The sequence below is a fragment of the Euphorbia lathyris genome, chromosome 2 (genome assembly GCF_963576675.1).
Source record: "Euphorbia lathyris chromosome 2, ddEupLath1.1, whole genome shotgun sequence".
Classification (NCBI taxonomy): domain Eukaryota; kingdom Viridiplantae; phylum Streptophyta; class Magnoliopsida; order Malpighiales; family Euphorbiaceae; genus Euphorbia; species Euphorbia lathyris.
This window is the reverse complement of record NC_088911.1, coordinates 130,089,990-130,106,621: the sequence shown is the minus strand read 5'-3', so window position 1 is coordinate 130,106,621 and position 16,632 is coordinate 130,089,990. Positions and strand designations below refer to the sequence as shown.

The 16,632-nt window shown below is 30.9% G+C and overlaps 1 protein-coding gene across 2 annotated transcripts; it reads left to right on the top strand.

Moving 5' to 3' along the window:
- Positions 1–11,878: 11,878 nt before the first annotated feature.
- Positions 11,879–16,424, top strand: LOC136219945 (uncharacterized). Of its 2 annotated transcripts, XM_066007550.1 has the most exons (4): positions 11,879–12,074; positions 12,267–12,317; positions 13,201–13,977; positions 14,428–16,424. In XM_066007550.1, the coding sequence occupies exons 2-4, from the start codon at positions 12,312–12,314 to the stop codon at positions 16,171–16,173; spliced, it is 2,529 nt and encodes an 842-aa protein (XP_065863622.1). In that variant the 5' UTR covers positions 11,879–12,074; positions 12,267–12,311; the 3' UTR covers positions 16,174–16,424. The 2 variants fall into 2 exon arrangements, with proteins under 2 accessions (XP_065863622.1, XP_065863623.1); XM_066007551.1 differs by lacking the exon at positions 11,879–12,074 and having other exon boundaries at positions 12,188–12,317.
- Positions 16,425–16,632: the final 208 nt, after the last annotated feature.

Genomic DNA, 16,632 nt, shown 5'->3' with positions numbered 1-16,632 from the left:
TATGTTTAGAATTTGTTTTTATTCTTATTTTTATTTTTACTTAAGAAAATTTATATGATAAATAAACTTTAAATGTGTCACGTGTCAAATCCATGTGTCAAAATATATAATCTTTCAACTGTAGTCATATGGAATATTAAACTCCTACCAATCAGCAAAATTAATTGTAAATATCAAACTCGATTAAAAATAGTATATTTTTTGAACTTGCATTGGTTATAGTTGTGAAAATATACTGTATTTTTTTTATATACGATCTGATTTGGTTGAAAATATAAAATATAACTAGTTTTTGGCCCGTGCGATACACGAATTCATCTTAATATATAAATATTAATAAAAATATAATCTAATAATTACAATTAATGACATAAAGGTGCTATATAAATTAAATATTATTATTTTATTTTCATATTTACTTTAAATAATATTTTTATAGATAAATATAATAATAGAATTAAAATTAATATATTATATATTATATTATATTTTTTATCAGTAAAAAAGGAGGAAGTGACACATCAGTTCCATCGTTAATGTTTTATATTATATAATATATAGATATGTAGAGAATTAGAGAGATTTTAGGAATTAATTTAAATTCTGTAGAACTTTTAAATATAGTACGGATAAAATAATCTTTTTATAGATAAATATAATAATATAGTTAAAATTAATATATTAAATTTTTTATCACTAAAAAAGGAGGAAGTGACACCTCAGTTCCATCGTTACTGTTTTATATTATATATATAGATATGTAGAGAATTAGAGAGATTTTAGGGATTAATTTAAATTCTATAGAACTCTTAGATATAGTACGGATAAAATAATATTTTTATAGATAAATATAATAACATAATTAAAATTAATATATTAAATTTTTTATCACTAAAAAAGGAGAAAGTGACACCTCAGTTCCATCGTTACTGTTTTATATTATATATATAGATTTTAAATTATATAAAATGAAATTTTAGACGTGTATGAAATGATCACAATTTTTTGTACTGAATTTGACATTTGTAAATAACTGTGTCCTTAATCTAGAGTGAGTTTAATACGTGGGATTATATTTTTTCTGATGAGTCCGTAATTAATTATGTCAAATGCTATATTAGGCAAGTCTAATTTCATATTTTATTAATAAGAGGGTTTGTTAATTTTTGTTAAACCATGGGCTAAATGCATATTGCCTATTGACATCCTGAACTTTTAAAATAACTTATAACACATTTGTAGACGGTTTTAAAAATCTATCACACACATATAGTTGACATTAAAAACCTATCATACACCTAAAGTTGGCTCATTCAGATGTCCTGCACATAAAATTGTTGATGTCATCTTTGATATATGAGGTGACATATAGCACGCACATCGATCTCATCTGTCAAAAATGACAGATCAACGATGTTGTGTGCAAGAAGTCTGAATAAGCAAATTTTAGGTGTGTGATAGGTTTTTAAAACCAATTATAGATGTGTTATAGGTTTTTAATGCCAACTATATGTTATTTTAAAAGTTTAGGGTGCCAATAGATAAAAAAAACTCTACAAGTTTAAGAGTGTAAATATGCATTAAGCCTAAAGCATACTCATTTTAACCCCTTAATTAAAACTTCAAAGTTAATTAGGACTTTAAATGTGAATTGAAAGTCCTCCGAATGACATAGAAGATCCGATGCTTAATATAAGAACTCTCTCCTCACAATGATTTTCACTTGCTCATTGAAATAAATAGATACAAAGTTTTAAATTAATTAACTAATTATATATAGAAAAGAAAAAACAATTAAACATGTTTTTTTCTCTCTTAACTAATTATATATACAAAACAAAAAAACTAATTATGTAAGTATAATGTTTAGTCAGTAGAATCACAAATAGCAATAGATTTATGATGCCTTGTTTCATCCAAACATGAATCAAACTGGATCGGATCGAAATAATACGATTCGGTCATCACACCATGATTTGGTTTGGTTTGGTCTTAAAAAATACAAGTAATTTGATTCGGTTCGGTTTTTTTACCGAATCGAACCATGTTCACCCATACTTATTACAATCCTACATTGGATATTAAAATCATCGTAAAATTTAGGGTCTAAAAAGCCTGGCGACTGACCAGATTCATTTGGTCAGTCACTGACTAGGTGAAAACCACTAAGAGTCCTCAATGGTACTGTATTCGTTTTAAAATAATTGTCACATTTAATTGAAACATGCATATTAAAAAATAATTGATTAATATTAAATTTATAATAGATAGCCTAGTGGTTGAGAGTTTATCTATGACTGAGGAGGTCATGCATTAAACCATACTCTTTTTTTTTAACTAACTTAACTATCTTTTCAAAAAAAAAAAAAAACTAACTAAACAATAAATTATATTACCAAAATAAAAACATAAGCTAAATTTATGGGTATTAAGTACCGAACCAATCCTATTCAAGGGTGGAGTCGTCGGTCGGAACCCTCCGAACCTATTTTTGTTAATAAAATCTGAAATTAATGGGTAAATTATGCCCACGGCCGCTGAATTTTGATTTTATTTTTAACAATATTGTCACTAAACTTCAAGACTTAACATAAAAGCTACTAAACTTAACACGTGGTCACTCAACGCCTCAACACGATCGTTGATGGCCTCAAAATAAGAAATTCTAAGAAGTAATGATATTCTAAGGGTCTGCTTGTTTAACTTGTTGTTTGCTATTGTTGTTTGCTGTTTGAAAAACCTGCTTTTCCAAAAAGCAGAGATTCTCTGCTTTTGTAAAAAGCTAATTTTCATCTACAAAAGACAAACATGAGGTGTTTAACCAAACACCTAAAAACTCTCATTTTCAAAGTGAAAAGGCTAACAGGAGGTCGAAAAGCAACAACCAAACACCCCCTAAGTAATTTTAATTCATGAAATTTTTTATTTTTAGGTCATTTAGGTGTTGTTTGGCTAGGAGATAGTGAATTTTTAGAGAGCAAAAGCTCCAAAAAAAATGATTTTGGTCAGTTAAAAATGTGGTTTCATGGTAAATGTTGCTCGCACAACTTTAATTCTTGAATATTTTCATTTTGGGATCGTTAAGGGTCATTTTGAAGAGTTTGTTAAAATTTAGTGGTTAGAAGTGTTAAAAAAAATATATAATTGAGTAACTTCTATGTAAAGTTTTGAAGTCCAGTGGTCATATCGTTGAAAAAAGAAAGTTCAAAAGCCATTGGTGTAATTTACCCCGAACTAATTGTAACGTCCTGTAAACATTTTTTTAAGAAGTACTAACATCCAGCAAACATTAAAATTTTATAATTGCATTGTTTTCAAAGAAAGTGTAAATATTGTCCGTTTATTTTACCTGTTGTTTATTGTTGCTATTTGTTGTTTCTTGTTACGATTTACCATTTGCTGTTTGAAAAGACAGTCTTTCCAAAAAGCAGAGATTCTCTGCTTTTATAAAAAAAACTATTTTTCAGCTATAAAAGACAAACAATAGATGTCTAACCAAATACCTAAAACTCTGATTTTCAAAATGAAAATACAAACAAGAGATAAAAAAAAAAAAAAAGCTACCAAACACCCCTAAATTGTTATCTCAACGCTCAAATTATTAATTCAACTTATGGAAAATAATTATAAGTTGGGATAAGGTACCAAAATAGGCGTATGGTTTTTAGGGAAGTATAAATTTAGGCTCCACGTACAAAATAGTATCAATATAGATTTAATGTTTAAAAAATTGTATCAATTTAAGCATCGATAACGGAGTGGACACATCATTCCTATTACTCCGTTAAGTTATGGTTTCTCTCTCCACATACAATTGACAGAACCTAACATAGTAATATCAATGCCAGTGTCTCGTTCCGTTATCGAGGCTTAATTTGATACCAATTTGTAAATGTTAAGTCTATATTGGTACAATTTTGTACGTGAAACCTAAATTGATACTTCTCCAAAAACCATAGCCCTATTTTGTACCTTTTCAATACTTTCACTCTCTGGGATTCTTTTTTTTTTTTTTTTATCACTTAGCACTTTGTATTTAATGACCAACATTTCAGTCTCCAAACTTAAGAATTATTACATATGACAGTGACATGATATATGTTGGTATTACCAATATTAGAAGGCGTGTATGTGCCGTAAGGGGCGAATCCAGGATTTCTCCCCTATGGGGGCAAACAATATGACTAAAATAATTTTTATCCAAAAAATAATAATTATAGAAAACCAGAGAGGCTCAAGTTCAAGTAAAATAGTAGCAGAAATATCAAATCAAAATTCAAGTAGGAGCGAAAAAATACCAAAGCAGAGAGGCAAAAATCGGAGATGGAGTGTTGGACCAACGACCCAACTACGGAGGGATTGGCTGCCTATTTTGATTTAATCTTACTTAGGATTGGAGATTTCAATTTAGGCTTAAGAAGAAAGAGGAATTGAGGAAGAAGAACTAAAGAGAGTAAAAGAGACTGATGATTTGTTTTAGGACCTATTTAGTTTTACATTTTTTTTTTTTTGTAGGAAAAAAGTCTGATGATTTGTTTTAGGACCTATTTAGTTTTACATTTTTTTTGTAGGAAAAAAGTCTAGGTAAGGGTAGGTCTACCCACTCCCAAGGTCAGGGCAAACCACAGACCTCGATGAGGGTTTACAGTGGAATTTACAGATCACCTACCAATGAGGGCTAAATTTTGACGGAGTGGGGAATCAAACCTCAAACCTGTCAAACAGAGGTTCAACGCCTTACCACTCGGACCAATCCTTATTGACATTTAGTTTTACATTTAAATATTTACTTTTTATATTTTTTATTTTTGTTGTAAATAAAACGACATAGTTCTAATTAAATAAAACGACGTTGTTTTGCTTTAAAACATAATTAAAAAAATAAAAATAAAATATTAAATTTAAAACCATTCTTCATCATCAATTATAGAACCAGTAAACCATAAACTTTCATTGATAAAGGGGAACAAACCTCTAAAACTTCAAAATTAATACATGAGTTTAAAAAAAATCCAAATATCAGTGGGGGCAACTGCCCCCAGTGCCCCCATGTTGGATTCCCCCTTGCCGTGGAGGAAAAAATAGACTAAATATGTTACAATTGTAGAGTTCTAGGTGGTTGAAAGGTTGACCACTAAATATAAAAGACTAAGTGACAGAAAAGTAGAGCTGTCAAAATGAGTCATAACCCATTTATTGACCCATTTAACCCATCATTTAAATAGGTTAGGGTTGACCCTTTTATGGACTGGGTCATAAAGAGGTTGAGCCATTTAACCCATATAATAAAAGGGTTGAATAGGTTTTTGGCAGGGTCAACCCAATAACCCATTAGTTTTTTTTTTTTTTGAATCACCCATTACTTTCTTATTCATCTTAAAACAACCACAAATACTTATTCTTTAATATTAGTAGATTTGAATTATTGAATGAAATTTGAATTATTCCTCCACTAAATTAGAATTATTCTCTTCATATTATTCTTTTCATACTTATTCTTTAATATTAGTAGATTTTTCAATTGATTATATATAGTTTCCTTTGAAATAATATATTTATTTATTTATAAAATGTGAGGATGTGAGGCTGTGACGACAACCCAATAAATAATTTCATCAAAACATTCATTTATTTAATAATTAATAAATATTTTTTTTTATTTCTCATACAAAACGTCTAAAACAAAAAATAATATTCTCTAATTCCACGAAATATTAAATTATATATATTCTCAAAAGAAAACTTATAAAATTAAGGGTTAATTTAAAAAAACACATGGTTTCATAGATCAAAAATTCTAAAATTCAATAAGTTTCTAGAATTTAAAATTCCGAAATTCTAGAATTTTTTAGAATTTCATAGCTCTGGAATTTTTGAAATTTCATATTTCAAAAATTTCAAAAATTCTGGAATTTCAAAAATTATAGAATTTCAAAAATTCTGGAATTCCAGAATCTGAAGAATTCTGGAATTCCATAATCTAAAGAATTCTATAATTCCAGAATCTGAAGAATTCTGCAATTCTAGAATCTGAAGAATTCCAAAATCTGGAAATTCTAGAATTTCAAAAATTCTGAAATTCTAGAATATGAAAATTATGAAATTCTAGAATTTCAAAAATTCTGGAATTTCAGAATATCTGAAATTTCTGAATTTTTGAAATTTTGAAATTCCAGATATTCTGAAATTCCAGAAATTTTGGAATTTTGAAAAATTCTAGAAATTTTAGAATTTTGAAAGATTCTAGAATTTCAGAATCTGAAGAATTGAAATTCTAGAATTTCAAAAATTCTGAAATTCCAGAATATGAAAATTCTGGAATTTCAAAAATTCAAAAATTTTAAAAATTCTAGAATTTCGAAAATTCTGAAATTCCAAAATCTGAAATTGCAGAATCTGGAATATCAAAAATTCTGAAATTTCAGAAATTCCAGATATTCTGAAATTTCAGAAATTTTGGAATTTTGAAAAATTCTAGAATTCTAGAATTTCAGAATCTAAAGAATTGAAATTCTAGAATTTCAAAAATTCTGAAATTCCAGAATATGAAAATTCTGGAATTTCAAAAATTCTAAAATTTAAAATTCTAGAATTTAGAAAATTCTGAAATTCCAAAATCTGAAATTTCAGAATCTGGAATATCAAAAATTCTGAAATTTCAAAAATTTCAGAAATTCTAGATATTCTGAAATTCCGGAAATTTTGAAAATTCCGAAATTTCAAAAATTCTTGATGATTTGGATGATTACTACGTTGTTGTTTGATTTTATAGAACATTACATTATTTGGACTAATAGTTTTTTACGTGTATGTTAATTGAAATTCAAATGAACAAATTTCTAGGTTTTTTACGCTAGTTCTTTTTGTACTTAGTTGAATTTAAATTGAATTTTAATTACACTAAGAGACTATATCATATAACAGGATGAATAACCAGATATTATATTATATTTTAGTTAATTGGGTTAAATGAGTCGATCCGTGTAATTTTTACATTTTCATGTTTTTATGTTTCTACGTTTTTTTTTTTGTTTAATTTTTTTATTAGATTTAGTTAAATGGGTTAAATGGGTCAATCCATATAACTCATTTAATAAATGGGTTGGGTCATTTTGACCTCTATACAAATAGGTTATTACAACCCATTTATTAAATGGGTTGGATTGGGTCAACCCATTTATTAAATAGGTTAGGTCAATCTTTTTAGCCATTTTGACACCTCTACAGAAAAGGACAAGTTGAAGAGGAAGGTATTAAGATTTGTCCAAATTCTTATCATTTGGCCTTTGATCTACCTATTATTTGATCATATTTACTCCCTGAATTATTTTACTCGGTGAAATTTGACACAATTTGAATGGAGAATTAACAAAATTGTTGACACTGGTCGATATTTTAATATTTAGACTTTTGATAAATTTTATGTTTAGAATTTGTTTTTATTATTTTTTTTCTTTTTTATTCTAATGTATTATTTTCATATAATGATAAATAAATGTTTCACACTTGATACGTCAAAATATTATTTAGTGGATAAAAAAAACATATAGAAATTTCTATATTTTTCATTTTTTATTAAATATATATCTTTCAACTGTAATCATATGGAATATTAAACTCCTATTTTTTTATATACGATCTGCTTTGGTTACAAAAAAAAAAAAAAAAAGCTATAAAATATAATTTTAAATTATATAAAATGGAATTTTAGACGTATATGAAATCATCACAATTTTTGTTTTTACTGAATTTGACATTTGTAAATAACTGTATTCTTAATCTAGAATTTAATACGTGGGATTATATTTTTTCTGACGAGTCAGTAATTAATTATGTCAAATACTATATTAGACAAGCCTAATCTGTCATATTTTATCAATAAGAGGGTTTGTTAATTTTTGTTAAAGCATAACCCTTATTTTAACCCCTGTAGTAAAACTTCAAAGTTAATTAGGATTTTAAATTATCAGAATCATCAATTAAATCTCTGACAAAAATCATTAGTTGAGTCCTTATGTGGTAAAATCATAAACTGTGACTATTTGACCTAGACCATAATGATCGCTATGTTAGCTCAAAATGAGTTTGGAGAAAACAGTCTGAAACTATTGAACCGAATGATTTTCGATAATAACTCAATTGATGATTTTTACTTAACACGGAGGATATAAAAAATAAGTAATAATAATAACAACATAGTTATTTAGAAAGAAAATCCAAACACATAAATGAAAACCTTTTAAAAATTTGAGTTTGACAAAGTTTGAATTTATGAACTCTTGTATTAAAACATAACTTTTAACTAATTTAACGATATTAAAATATTGAAATTATATTACTAAAATGAAAACATAAGCTAAATTTATGGTCATTAAAATAAAACTTGAAGTTAATGGGTAATTACATCCATGGCCATTGAATTTGATTTTTTTAACGATATGGTCACCGAACTTCAAAACTTAACATAAAAGCCACTAAATTTATCACTTTTTAATACTCGTAGTCATTCAACACCTCAACATCAATGTTGACGGTCTCAAAATAAAAAATTCTAAGAATTAATGGTATTCTAAGCAATTTTAATTCTTGATTTTTTTTTGTTTTGTGGTCATTTAGATGTTGTTTGGTTATGAGAGAAATTGAATTTTTAGAAAGAGAACGCTCCAAAAATGACGATTTTGAAAAATAAAAAATGCAGTTTCATAAAAAGGAAACAAATGAAAAGAATAGAGAAAGAAAAAAGAAAGAAAAAAAGAGAATATGATAAACAAATAGATATAGATTGAAATAGAGGTAAACCATTTGGATCAAATTAATCATAGTTCAAGTTTTTCTATGCGTATTTTTTATTTTCTATAATTAATAATATGTTATCGCGGATTAAACGGATAATCCGTCGGGAATCCCCACGGGGCACAATACGGGGCGGAGATACCCTTTCTGATCCCCGCCCCGTCCCCACTAACGGGGCACATATAGTCCCCATTCCCGTCCCGTCAGGGACATGTAATCCTCGCCCCCATTCATTTACATCCCTAACTTTAATTCTTGAATATTTTTATTTTGAGGTCGTTAAACCTTTATTTGAGAGGGAGTTAATGGAGGTAAATGAGAGTAATGTAAGGTTAAATATCACATTAACCTTATTTGGAAGTTGCTTTTTAAGAGTAAATGAAGGTTAATGGAAGTTAAATATTTACTTCCTTTAACCTCTAAACTCTAACTTCCAAATCAGGGGTTAACAGAAGTAACATAAAGTTTATTAAAAAAAATTGTCTCTTAGTAAATTTAACATTCATTTCCCTGCATATTTATACTTTTAAATCTCATTTACATTCTATAAACTCCTAAACAAGATTAATTTTTAACTTTCATTTCCATCACTCTCATTTCCTTTCCATTACCTCCTTTTAACTCTCAACCTATTAACCTCTAAACTCCCAAACAAAGACTAAGGGTCATTTTGAGAAGTTAATTAAAATTTAGTGGTAACGAGTATTAAAAAAATGTAAAGTTAAGTGACTTTTATATTAAGTCGCGTTCAAAGAAAAAGTAAAGTTCATAACCATTGGTATAATTTACCATGAAATTAATTGCAACATCATGTATACATTTATTATTTATTTATTTATTTTTTTGATAGGCATGTATACATTTTTTAAGGAGTAACGTCCAGTAAGCATTAAATTTTATAATTGCATTATTTTCAAAGAAAATTAAATATGGTCTTCTCTAAATTATTATTTAACGCTCAAATTATTAACTCGAATTTATGGAAAATAATTAATTATAGGTTTAATTTTTGGAAATTATTATTATAGATTTAAGGTCTAAACCATACGCAGCCCCCTGAACTTGTCACTTTTAGTCATTTTGCCCACTGAACTTACGGGACGACCTATTTGCCCCCTTAACTATTTAAAAGTGGTATTATCAGCCCCCTATTTTTATTATAACGGAAACAAAATGAAATTCTAATATTAGTACAATTGTTCATGGAAGTATTGGAACCCGCCTGCATATATATATACCCTCATTTGCACCTTGTTTTAGTAGTGCATAATCATATATGCAATTTTTACAAGAAAACTTGTATACGGTCTATACTAATCTCATTTGCAGGTTATTTTAGTAGGGCACAACCCTTTTTATTATGACATTGGTGCTTGCAATGAGAAATGTCATAATTATTTCCGTTATAATGAAAACAAGGGGTTATTAATCCCACTTTTAAATAGTTGAAGGGGCAAATGGGTCGTCCCGTAAGTTCAGGGGGCAAAATGACTAAAAGTGACAAGTTCAGGGGGCTGCGTATGGTTTAGGCCTAGATTTAATATCTCCACCACAATCCTCTATAACTTTTTTTTTTCATTTAGCTCTTTATATTCACCTTTAATCCTTTGAATTCAATAACTATAAGGTTTTGCTATTCACTGTCTCCAAATTATTTATTCCCGTCTCTTTTTGGACATTTTCGTCCTTTTCATTTTTCCATTCAAAAATTTAATATCCTCTCTCTCCCGAACTAAAAATTGGATTTATGAAAAATGGACCCGAGAACGTCGAGAAAATCGAATAACTACAGTTCCTATTTACACTAATTGAAATTCGTCTCCAAAAACTAACCTATTTAATCAATATATATATAAAAATTCATCCAAAATGTGCTAAACGGGTGGTTCACACCATTCCGTTTAGGTAGAAACGGCAAGGCGAAAACGGGAGATCCGTTTCTGCCTAGGTAGAAATGGGTGATCCACCCGTTTCCGCCTAGGCAGAAACAGATATTTCATCCGTTTCTACCTAAGCAGAATGGTGTGAATCACCCGTTTAGCACATTTTGGATGAATTTTTTCTCCGAATTCAGAGATGAAACTCGTATTTTCAATTTGATTTTCAAATAAAAATACTTATCCGTGGAATCATTAGTCTTTTTTTCTTTACCGCTTTTAAATCCCATGAATGTTGTTCGGATTTTTGAATTTCGAAAAAATTTGAGAGAATTTCAGTTTTTGAATTTAGAAAATGAGAAGGTAAAAAATGTACAAAAGTGGGGCAATGATAAGTAATTTGGTGGTGGTAAATAACAGTCCACAAATTATAACATATTTAATCAATTTTTACCTACATGACATATGTTGATGTTACCAGCATTATTAGAAGACGTGTATGTGTCATATAAATAAAAATTGGATAAATATTTTATAATTATTAAGTTTAGGAGTTGAAAGGTTGACCACTGAATATAAAAGGCAAGGTGACAGAAAATGACAAGTTTAAAGGATGTATTTTATCATTTGGCCTCTCATTTATTTATTATTTAGTCATATTTGATCTTTTAATTATTCAAATAAGTGAAATTTCATGCAATTTGAATAAGAACTAACAAAATTATTATCCAATTGACATATATCACTGTCGATATTTTAACACTTAGACTTAATATATTTTATGTTTAAATTTAGTTTTTAATTTTTAATCTAATAAATTATTTATATATAAGAATATACGGTAAATAAATCTTAAAATATATCATGTATTAAGTCCAAATGTTAAAATATCATAGTCAAATTTCTATTCAAATTAAATAAAATTTCATTAATTAAAAGAGTTAAAGCGTCAAATATAACCGAATAATCACGCTAAATAACATTTTAAACCATAATTATATAATGCATAACACATTTTCAAAAATTTCACTAAAAATAAGAGAATCTCATTGTCCTGTAAATAAAAACACCAGACACCTTACCTTTCTCTCTCTAAATAAAAAATTAAATTTAAATTTTCCTTTTTCTTTAAATTAAATCTAAATAAATAACATACCAACACCCGAATAATAAAAATAAAAATATAAACCCCCCTCTCTCTCCTCTCTCCTCAACAACTCTATAATATTTTTCCCATCTCTCTCTCTCTCTAAAACTGCTACTACAAAGAAGAACCTCTCTCTCTCTCTCTCTCTCTCTTTCTCATCATACATAATATATACATACACATATATGTATGTATAGATTTCTCAAAATTAAATCCGTTTCTGCCATGGAAGCATACCTCTACCTCTGAATATAAAGGTTCTTCTTCTTCTCTCTCTGTCTTTTTCTCTCTCTATCGATATCTTTTATTTTATTATTTATTTTATTTTATTTTTATTATGAGTGTTTGTGTGCGTAGTTTTATTTTCTCTCTCTTGTGCGTATAAAAGCTCACGTTTTATTTATTCCTAATCTGTAACTTGTCAATCGGTGTGTAACCCATTTCTCCAGGTTGCTTTCTCGCACTTGGGTTTCGACCAGTTTCAAGTTTCATCAATGGAGGTAACTCAATTCTTATCTTTCTAATTATTTTCTTTGCTGGTTATTTAGGATTTAATGCTGTTTGTTTGTTCTTTAAAACTGGATTTTGTTTGGATCGTTTTCGAATTCTGAACTCTCTATCAGCTCTATAAACAGTTATAAAACTCTGGGTTATTTTTATTTTTATTCTTTTTTTAAGTTTTTACTTTGTTCATATAACACCTCTAGATTGTTCATGCTGTTTGGCTATTAATTAATTAATTAGCGTGTTTAATCACTGATTAGTTCTTCCAGCTTTGCTTTCAAAAATGGGATCTGAGATTAGTCGCTTGTTTAGCATTTTTCTGTATACTGTTGCCATTTTTTTCTTTTACCTTATATCAGCAGTCTTTTTTTTTCACCATGTAGAATTTTCTGAGCAAGACATTTTTTTCCTATATATATATATATAATATATATGTATAGTGATTAATTCTCACTGTTTAATTAGAAGTCATTTTCTGTATCCTTCATTGTCAGTTTGTTTTTTTTTTTTTTTTTTTTTTTCTCATTGTTCATATGAGTACAAGAGTTAAAAGTTCTTATCAATTATAATTTACAGTTTTTTTTTAAGTAGATTGTGGAATTGAAAGGGTGTTATTTTGATTTATTGTGAGATTTATATAGGGTTTTACCTGGAATTAACTGAATTTAGTGTCTGTATGCTGCATTTGTGTATTGGAAATTGGTATTTAGCAGATTAGGCTGTCAATTTCTGACACGAATTGCAGAGAGAAATTGTTTGATATTTAGTATTGTTTTCTGTGCTTCAGATTAAAGGAAGAACAGAAGAATCAAATCAGCAATTATTGATTAACTTTGTTTTTAATCATCTGGGTTAATTTTGTTTGAATGTTTGTTGCAGATGGATGTTCAAGGAAATAATGATTGGAATTGCATTGAAGATGAGCCTCTTGGTGTAAGTGAAGCGTCTAGAGAACTCGAGTTGCTTCCTCGAATTGGAGATAAGTTCCAGGTTGAAATTCCGCCTGTTTTATCTAAATCTGCATACCGCACTCTTACTGATAGCAGAAACAGTCCACCGTTCATCCCCGGTGCTGCCCGTGATTTTTTAGTGGGATTGCCTATTTCACTAATGTGGATCAAGGAGAAGGTTGAGGACATCAAGCGCGAATGGCGGGAATTTATTAGTCCTTTAAATGGTTTGTCAAATACAAATGGAACTGTAAAAAGTACACAGCTTCAAGAAAACGACTTACGCGTTAAGGCAGAGCCTGGGATAGAAGGTGAAGAAACCGCGAAGTTGGATTTGCTTCAGGGAGAAAAGGATCAAATGAATTTGCAGCATGGCAGGAAAGGGTATTTTTTGGTTCCGGGTTGTCTTGATGGCGTGTGGAGTGATGTAGAGGAGGGCAGTTTGCTTCTTGGTCTATACATTTTTGGAAGGAATTTTGTCCCGGTAAATAAATTTGTTGAGACCAAAACGATGGGAGAACTACTTGTGTTTTATTACGGGAAGTTTTATAGGTCCGAAAAATACCAACGATGGGCAAGTTGCCGGAAAGAAAGAAGCAAAAAATGTATATATGGGAAAAAGATTTTTTCAGGAAACCCTCATCAGGAGCTGCTATCTCGTTTGTCTTTACATCTATCGGAGGACAGCAAAAATGCCTTGACCGAGGTATTTTATCAAGTATTTCTAGTAGTTCCGGTCTCTTGTTAAGTGTAAAACACATGTGCAGTCGTGCCACGAAAACACTGATCAGTATGTTCACCACAGAAATGTGCATTTTATGACATGTTATGTGGAAGCTGATCACAGTTGCTCAATTCGCTTTCTTTGTGTGATTTAGTTTGATGCGAAACGCTGTCATTCGGGTTATCTGTTTACTATGAAGAATAAGCTCTTCACAAAATCACAAAATCTTGCCTTTGAAATCGAGAAAGAAGTCGCTTTTGTTTTTCATGTTTTTGCCGTCTTTATTGGTACTTGTTTGATATATTGTTGTGTCGGGGCTCCTCGTTGTAGGTTTGCTGATAAGCATGATGTTTATAAAGCATGAATTTCACTTTTAAGTTGTAAGTTTTTTCTAATTTTTTCTGTCTAATCCGTAATGTGTTCCGTTGGTAGGTTTCAAAGAGGTATGAAGACGAAAAAATGTCACTAGAAGAGTATGTATTTGCTGTCAAGGCTATAGTTGGACTGAATACCTTCATTGAGGCTGTTGGAATTGGTACCGGGAAGCAAGACCTAACCGGAATGCCCCCCGAGCATCAGAAGTCAAATCAAGGTGCACCTGTCCGTCCCGAAATACCGGTTGGGAAAGCTTGCTCTAGCCTATCTCCCTTGGAAATTGTGAATTTCCTAACTGGAGGTTATCGGTTAAGCAAAGCTCGATCAAATGACCTTTTCTGGGAAGCTGTATGGCCTCGTTTACTTGCAAGAGGGTGGCACTCTGAGCAGCCTCGTTATTATGGTTACGTTGCGGCGTCCAGGCATTCTCTGGTCTTTTTAATTCCGGGTGTCAAGAAGTTCTCGAGAAGGAAGCTAGTGAAAGGTAATCACTATTTCGATTCTGTGAGTGATGTGTTGAATAAAGTTGCTTCGGATCCAGCTCTTCTCGAGCTTGATTTGGAAGTAGATAAGGGCTGTGAAAATGAATGGACGGACGAGAAAGCCTTGGACCGAGGAGATTTTCCAGATAAGCAACGGCATTGTTATCTCAAGCCACGAACTCCAAGCCGTAGTGCAGAAAAGGTGAAGTTTACTGTGGTTGACACGAGTCTGCTGAACGGGGAAGAAACCAAAATGACAGAATTGAGAAGCTTGCCGGTTGAAATAATGACCATTTCTGCCTTTCGAATTGGATCCGAAGAAACTGATGATGATTCCTCCGATGATACTGAAAATGAATCCGATTCATCCCATGACATGTGTGTTGATCAGAACAAGACTCACACCTCAAAATCTACGAAGATCAATGTCGATGATGGTGACTCCTCCGACAAGAACAGTGCTGATAATAAGGCTTTAAAACAGAGTTCCACAGTAACCATCTCGGGTTTCAAGGTTCCTGAAGAACTCGGTAAGGAACAGAAAACTGCGAAGTGCGATGACATGCGACCAGATAAGCCCATCAAGGCTCATTTGGCGAAGAAAAGAAGAACTAAAGACAAAAAGCCTGCAGCGCCAGTCGCAAAACGTAGGCGAAGATTAACCGAATGTGATGGCGCAGTCTCGAGCTGTAGTACATTCAGTGCCGCAGTTCATGATAGATTGAAACAAGACGAGGTTGGTTGTACAGCAGCAATTCCCGATCAAGCAGCGAAGTTATTATCCACCAGTTCTTCATCCAGTCTGAGTAATACCGATGGATGCACTCTCAGTAGCAACTACTCTGTTGACGAACATCGAAATGAGAAACCTCAACCCCGGACTTTGTTTGATTTGAACATTCCCGCGCCTCAAGAGATTGAGAACGAATTCTTAATAACAGAAATGAATGGAAGAATGAACCATGAAGGGAACGGATCAGTAGAATATTCAGGTATGCCGAAAACCTCCACCTCATCGTGTCATCCCGCTCCCGAGCAACCTCCTAGCATGAACTGCCGGAGACAAAGCACAAGAAACCGACCACTGACCGCTAAAGCACTAGAAGCTCTTGCTTGTGGATTTTTAAGCATAAGGCAGAAAAAGCATAACAGGGATGATTTCCCACTGGAGAATTCAATAACAAGGCCTGCACGACGTGCACGTAGCAAGATGAGAATCCCCGACAACTTCGGTGCTGGTCCAGCCGGAGTGATGGATTTCAAAGGCGATGACAGAGCGAGTAAGGGTAACGGTGACATGCTGAGCGAGCTTCAAGTATGATAATTGGCAGCACAGATTGACATTCTCGGTGCTGTTTCGGGAATGTAGCGTAGGAGGTGTCGGAATTAGGAGATGATTAATGCTGAATTGGTGATAGAAAGAAACTATAAGGAACTGAAAGGTTGGGTTCCAAAGAAGGTAGTTTTAGTTGCATCCCCAAAAAAAGTCTCTTTTTAATGTACTTTTGTGGTGATTGAATGGTGAATGTTTAACTCATAAATGATCAAAGGCCTATTTTGGTCTTTTTGGTTTAGGTGTTATTTTTTTATTATTTGTTATATTTTTTAGTTGTTTATTATTAACCGATTGATTGTCCTTTCAAGTCTGCGTTAACCGAATGTATTTTGTTCATTCAAGAAAGACTAAACAGAGGCGGGCGAGCTTGCCGGTGTGATAATCCTACCCATCACGATGACTTCCCGTTCGAAAAGAGACCCCCTTGGAAAAGAATAGTTCAAA